This window comes from Amphiura filiformis, chromosome 14 (assembly GCF_039555335.1).
Source record: "Amphiura filiformis chromosome 14, Afil_fr2py, whole genome shotgun sequence".
Taxonomy (NCBI): Eukaryota; Metazoa; Echinodermata; class Ophiuroidea; order Amphilepidida; family Amphiuridae; genus Amphiura; species Amphiura filiformis.
Window position 1 is genome coordinate 50,539,610 of NC_092641.1, and position 7,893 is coordinate 50,547,502.

The window sequence follows — 7,893 nt, forward strand, 5'->3', positions numbered from 1 at the left end:
CATTCCCCCATAGAGATAATGGAATGACCCATGCCGATTACTCAGCAGCAGGAAATAAATAAGATTCAGCAGTCAATGCAGTCGCGGCAGTCGTCATTCGTTCGCAGCATGTTCAACGTGCGAAATCAATGCAAGCGATTCTACACAGGTTTATACATACACCCGTGTCTAAATTGGTGCACTGGATTCCAAAGCATGGGAAAAGAAAACAAGGAAGACCCGCCCCAACATATGTCGACATCCTAAGACAAGACACAGGACTTGAATCTACTGACCCACATGGTAACAGCAATGCAAGACAGGAAGATATGGAGGGCCATCACAGTTCGCATGTTCGAGGACAACACTCGACGTAAAGCAATTAAGCACTGAAGCTACACAGGGCCGGCCTATGTAATTTAATTAGGCCTTGGCCTATTGAATTTGATATTTTAAAAAACATGTACATGTACTCACCACCACTTTGAAATCTTGATCCGTGAACGTGAATCACTCGCACAAATAATATCCAAATTCCAATCAACGGCATTCAACACAAATTAATAGAAGTTCAAATGTCAACAAAGTTCAATTAATCCGTGAACAGCGAACAATAAATACAGCAACAATATTTACAGTACTTTTTTCTTCAAGTTCAAGTAGATATCCAAATTCTAAATTCTAATCCAGTTTCCACGCAAATAAATAGAAGTTAAAATGTCACTAATCCGTGAACAATAACATAAACAACAACGATATTTACAATACTTTTTCTTCCCCATAGGCCTACTGGGTGTTGAATGTGACATTCCCACTGAACGTGCAGTTGTGAAATATCACTGGTTGTTGTTGAGATGTAGGAAAATTAGCTGTGTGCTCCTCCTCAATAAGAAATGACGAAAATATTTCGTCCACCTCAGCTTCTGTGAAGTCCAGGTTAAATTCGGGGCCAATGGTTGATTGCAAATTCACCTGGCATGCAGGCCCAGAAACAGATGCAGGGACAGGCCTAGGCCTAGCCGGGCCTAGCCTAGGTCTAGGATCAGGCAAAAGTTGTGGTGTTTGCCTCGACATAGGCCAACTGGTTGAAACGGATATACAGATTGGTGTGCCGGGGTGCAGACAATGCTGCAGGAGTAGGCCTACCTTCCAACGCCGACGACATTGCGCTGCCCATTACCAGTTTTTCGCCTGATGAAACACGTTGGTATTGCGCCAAAGAATTCACACTTTTGTGCCCTGTAATTGCCATCACCTGGGCTGGCTGGAAGCCACTTTGGCTGAGAACTGTTGCCCCGGTGGTGCGACAAGAATGGTTGGTGTATACCCTAGAGAGTCCTGCTTTATTACTAAGTGTTTTCATAAAGTCCCTAAGAGTTTTCTCACCAACTGGTGAATTATAATACCACTCTGTTGAACTTGCTGTAAGGAAGTCCTTCGGTCGCTGCCAAAGAGCATCGCAGCTGGGATTCAGCTTGGTCAAATACTTCTCGAATGACCTAACTGGGCATGAATCACTAGAAGGATTTGCCGGCATGAAACCACTGAAAGTTTCTTGATCCTGCCCACGGTGATTTTTGGTGAGTTCATCTTGAGCTTTTACAACGTACTTCGCACTGGTGTCAGAATCAATTTCAACCTTGAAAGTGTCTTTTTTCATGCAGCGAATGTTCTCTTGACCTCTGCGACAAAAATAGTATCGCACATCAAACTGAACTTTGTTGAAAAGTCCACGCGGAGTGTGAATGCTGAGCTCTTCTGATGAGTAAAGTTTCTGCAAATCAGCTGAAGAGATAGTTGGGTAATGGGTTGTGTTACCTTTACCTTCCGATTTTAAATCACACAATGCCGCACGGAAGTTATCGTTTGCTTCCCGAAATTCGACGTCTTTTATAATGTCAAACTTCTTATTATAAGGTGGTGAACGAAGATAACGGTTTATGCCGTGCCTAAAGTTGTCCAAACTTGACCGTTTGTAGAGTTCTCCGGTGACTGTACGAGCGTTGAAATAATACGAAGCTAAATGAGTAGCCAATTCGACCGGTTCTAGTTCGTGGATCTTAGAATTTATCCCCTTTTCGGTTAAATATGCCTGCAGCGCCCGGGCAGATTTTTCATTGGCTTTCCTGGTTGCTGTTGGTATCACCTCCTCTCTCTTTTGATTAATTTCTGATTGATTAAGAGTTCCAAATCGCGGCCGTTTAGGCTGATCCATCAGAAACATAAACAAAATCGGTAGATTTGTTGTTGTTTACCGTCTGTCATGTTTGTGCAACAAGTTTTGTTGATCAACAGGGTTGGGCGATATCAACATTTTGCGTACTATTTTTTATGCGTAAAAAGATAGGGAACATGTTCTTTGAAAAGGAACGATCCGCCCAAACCCAAGAAAATTTTCAGATTACCCATTCGTACAATGAATGATTCCAAATTCCTATATATGGGCATATACGCTCTCATTGACTAGATATAAAGCGTATAATACGCACTCACTGACTAGATACGAAATTATACTCGGTTGGCGGTGTTCTTTGATGTTTCCCTATTATGGTCTTAGTGGTATGATAAAGATCACATACTATTAGCAGCAAAGATGCGAGCTAAGCCAACATGCACCAAACCAAAGAGAAGATAAAACCCAAACAAACAAAAATAAAAATATAAAGAAAACAAGAATAGTCTTTCAATGTATAAAACCAATTGGACGATATAACGTTTTTAAACATTTTTGTGTTGTTGGAATAAAGAGCTGCTTAAAATAAAATTTTGAAACAAATTCAAATCTTTCATTATACAAATCACATGCAATGGCAAGGCAATAATGACAGCGACGCCACCAATTTGGCAGGTGAAACATTCAGTTATTAAATTTTTAAAGCATTTTAGTGCATGATGGCGCTTTAGCAATTCATTGAAATATGAAATATCAAAATGTTAACAGTTGTCTGAACAACAATATGCTGAAATGGTTTAACCTTTCCCCTCTTATTTTACAATTAACTTTGACAACATTTGAAAACTCGTTCATAAAATTGATATTAAAAAACCCCCAAAACACCTTTCTTGTATTTTAATAACTCAACGTTTAAAGGTACTTTGTAACTTGAAAGTCTTTAAAAATGATTCAAAATATGGTTTGTGTCTGATGAAATAATGCTACAGTTTGTGTATCTCTTTGCGATGAAATATTGCGATCACAAAAAAACTCGCTATAAATACATGTACATTAAGATTTCATTTGATGTGACAAAATATGGTACGTAAAAATACTAAGCTTTATATAGTCCATCTTAAACTAAAATAAAGTTTGTACCACTCGTATCTCTGGTACCACATCAAAAGACACCAAAGTTTCTTTGTAACTATGTAAAAAAGATGGGGGGGGGGGTGCCAGAGGCGGATGTAAGGGAAAGTGCCCCTGTCAGTAATAATCCAGGGCCCTTCCAGAGAAGCGGCGGATATATGGGTTGGTTGCAGGTAACGTCCCACCGTCATTGTTTAATTTGAAATTAATTTAATCTGAATCTGATTAGAAAAATTATGTGCAAATCTTTTATTGTACAAAATTTATACCAGCTGATATACATGCAACGGCAATGATCAATGACAGTGACGCCATCGCGTCAATATGCCAGGTAAAAATCCGATATCAATATTTGTATAATTTTAAAGCGTTTATGTGCTTGATGGCGCTTTACTAATTGCACTGAAATATGCAGACGATGGTGGTCTACCCCATTTTAATGTGGCAACAGCCAAAATCGTAAGCAAAAACAAACAATGTGGCGGCAACAGTGCCTGGACGTTGGACGCAATAATCCCCCAAGCGAGAAAAAAAAAAATTGCAAAATATATTTCCCAGTGCAATGTATAAACAATAATATTGAAATAAACCTACTGATACTGGGTTTTTGAACTCGGGAATCCCGTTTTAAAGGCGAGCGTACCACTAAGCCAACCAGCCATGTCCAATGATACGAGAACTTGTGAGTTTATAAGTGTATATCATAACATATCGTTGCTACGCAAGAAAAAGAGTGAAAAACTATACTTAGTGGGTGTACTATCACACTCAAACGGATTTAGACTAGACACATAATTGCTTAATGTAATTACACTTTTGGAATTATTTGTCATAGTTTTGTGTTTACGTGTTAACTTTAGAACTACAAGGGAGTGGTGGTTGCCATCCGTCATAACAAATGCGCGTCTTTACACCCATACGACTTAAAGCTAATCGTAGATCCACCCTTCAAGTTTCGCGCATTTTAGTGATAAAAAATTCACCCCAGCACCTTACCAGGGGTAGGACCGACTATCAAAGATGACCAAGGGGGGGAGGCCCACCATAGGTTTCTACAGTAACATCCATTATTTTCATTTCCTTCTTGTAAAGATATTTCAAGAGATATTGACTTTTAACTTGGTCATGTTGTTTGTTAGTTTGAAATAGTCATCTCCTTTTATATTTTTCAGTTGCAAATCAATTGCCTATAATTTTGTACATAGCCAGAATTTCCTAATTTCCAAAGTTTTCATGTTATGATATTATCATAACATATCGTAGCCACGAGTGAAAAAGAGTGAAAACCATATTGGGGTTTACTATCACACCCCAACGGATTTAGAATAGGCACACATTGCTTGATCTTGAGAATATAAATACACTTTTGGATTATTTGTTTATTTAGTTTTGTGTTTACGTGTTAACCTTAAAACTAAGAAGTGAGTGGGTGCCATCCGTAAAAATGAGCCTCTTTATGCCATACGACTTAAGCTAATCGTAGATCCATCCGTTGCTCTCATTTTATTGATACAAAATTTACCCCAGCGTCTTAACCTGGGGTAGGACCGACCATCAAAGGGGGAGGAGGTGTATAGGCCCACCATACTACTTTCCTCTTGTAAAAGTATTTCAAGAGATAATTATCTTTTTACTTGAAAATGCGTAATGAGCTTGTGCAGATCGTAAAAATGAGTCATTTCAGCTGATGAATGGCAGTTGCGCATTCGTAGTGAAAAAAACCCCCGTATTTATATATCGTAGAGGTGGTATGGTTAGCCTAAGTCGCTCGGCCCCATATCTCGATACTATTAATCACGACGGAACAAAATCGCCAAGCGTGACTGTTGAAGAACTAGTGGATTCGCCCTACTATCTTGGCAATTTCTGACACGAAGATATAGGGATAATGGCGCTGTGTGCGGAAACCACATGACTTGTAAATAATACTACCAACTTTCCCCCTCCGGGAAGCACTCCAATAGTAAAGTGACATGTATGTGCGGTGGCAGCTTTTAAAATGCATGGGGTCTTGTGCGAAATATAGGTGTACGATTTTTAAATGCTAAAATGGGGTCTTTTGAAGGAATATCTAAAGATGAGGTCTTTCTGGGGCAGATAATAAAAATTTGATTAGTTTGGACTTTTGGTTGCAGATAATTGTTACGGTAGGAATTATTCCACAAAACGGGTCTTGGGAACCAACATTAATTTTTGATTGAAAGACAACGGTTTAGCATTGTCAAAAGATTTGCTTCTTGCATAACTAGAAACAGTCGGCACCCTTGAACACTAAAGTACCAAAAACTTAAACTTTAGATGAGAAGAAATATTGAATATGAGGAAAAGAAGAGTGTTAAGTTAAATTTGCCGTAGAAGTATAAACTGTAGGTCTTTGGGGGACTAAAGTCATAGAAAAACAGGTCTTACGGAGTGCAGATAATGCATATCTTAATATTGGTGCGTCTCATTAGGAGTTAGTAATATTTTTGGAAATAATATAGGTCAATAGTTCGCATACTATTTTTGATGGCATTGACTGAACGTGTCAAAGGTGTGTATTTCTTATTGGCATTGACTGGTGGTTTACACTCCTTTAGGAACTAGTGAGGTCATCATACTATATATTTACGTAATTTGGAAGTAATATAGGTCAATTTACCGGTAGTTCGCATGCGATTTTGATGGCCTTTACTGAAAGGCAATCAAAATCGCATGCAAACTTCCGGTAGATTGACCTATATTACTTCCAAATTACGGTGATAGTTTGATGTGTACTCAAATTATGTTTAAAAATATCAGTGGATGAAAGCCATCTAAAAAGAAGCCAAATTTGCACCCAGGACCAGGCCATACATACTGCAGTTACTGTCCGTTTTCCTATACACAATACACAGTGCTCTTTCCCATTGACGCGTGACCTCTACAAATAGCCCCACGTTAAAACTATGGGGATATGACTAGTTAACGTCGCTGTGTGAAAAATAACCGGCCAATATTAAAAGTACTCTTCTAAAGTTCTAGAAAATATAGTTTTTAACATGTCCTAAATTTTTAGCTAATTTAGATATTTGGAAATATTCGTACTTTGGTGTTTTAGTTAATGATATAAGTAATAGTACATTGCCTAGTTAACGTCGCTGTGTGAAAAATAACCGGCCAATATTAAAAGTACTCTTCTAAAATTTTAGACAATATAGTTTTGTAACATGTCCTAAATTTTTAGCTAATTTAGGTGTTTGGAGAGGGTCGTACTTTTGTATTTTAGGAAGGATATGTAAACGACAGATAACACCAAAAATATGAAGAAATTATTTCCAAACCGTGTTAAGTCAACAATCATTATGTTGCTCATTTTCAAGAATGCTGGTTTACAAAAAGCACGCCATTGTCTCATTTCGTGAACAAAAGTACACATACCATTGTTTCCTTTCGTTTCCTTTATAATCGGTTACCCAACTGAAGCTCAATACAAACTTTATTGCGATATCGCACATGAAAACAGTCACATGTGCACAGCCAGAGAAGATCCGATTTAATCAGTTGAGCTGTTTCAATGAGTGTTATCTTGGTTTAATAGCTTTTAATGGGGTTAAGTCCTGCATAGGTCGAGATGAATTCTACTCTAGACATGACTGCATCATGATGGAAGTTTCTCCTCAGCAGGAGCGGAAATGCATGATGCTGTCTGGTAGGTACATTGCGGGTAGGTATGGTAACGTTTTGGTGCTTTGGATTTGCAAGAGCTTTCTGAATGTCTTCCAATTTCAGGATCCTGATCAGATTGTGCTGACAAGCAAGCAACATAATTCGTGTCCTGTTCTTTATAGGCAGACATCCCATTGGTATTTCATCTTTCTGTAGCTCAGCAAGGGCCAAAATGAGAGGACTCGGAGTCTTGGTCAGAACCTTTTAGTCTTTTATTGTTCATTGAGTTGTTTATGTGGTAAATATATCATATATGTGACCGTACAACACGAATGAGCCGTTTAAGTCCCTAAGTTGTATTCTGCATGAAGGTCGTATTCATCGGTACCTCTAGCTGGCGCGACATCTATCACATTTTGATAGTCAAACACCAATCAATAATCCTATGTTGAAGAGGATAATAAAGTTCTACCTTAGATGGCTATTGTTAAGGCTCTGGTCTTTGTTTGCTTTGGCTAAATCCTGTTCAAGTGGTGGGTTACCAGGCATTTTATTTTGTATAACAATTAACAATGAGAGAACTTTCTTGAACCTGGTTGACTTGGGGATGATTTGAAATGACCGCCAATTATGACTGTTTGATATTTATTGCCAGCAATGTGAAAAATGAGACACATGTAGAAACGAAAAAGAAAGCTACCATTTTGTTGAAGGAGCAAAGTTCAACAAACCATAACCCCGCTTCGGATATCGTTTGAAGTCAAATAATATACCATTTTAAAGCTTATGATGTATATTTTCTAAACAAGAAATAAAACAAAATTGACCGGGGGATGAATTTACGGCTCATTCGCCGTGTACGGTCACATATAAACTGAAACAGATATATGGGTTGAGGTTGTACCCTCCTGCGGTTTGAACTTTTGTATGTGACTGTCCTTTTGTTGGACCCAAGCTCAGGAAGTCTGCAAAATATGATCACC

The 7,893-nt window shown here is 38.4% G+C and overlaps 1 protein-coding gene across 1 annotated transcript; it reads right to left on the reverse strand.

The window, feature by feature from the left end:
- Positions 1-1,021: 1,021 nt before the first annotated feature.
- Positions 1,022-2,194, reverse strand: LOC140169474 (uncharacterized). The gene has a single exon (XM_072192735.1). The coding sequence runs from the start codon at positions 2,192-2,194 to the stop codon at positions 1,022-1,024; it is 1,173 nt and encodes a 390-aa protein (XP_072048836.1).
- Between the last annotated feature and the right edge of the window lie 5,699 nt (positions 2,195-7,893).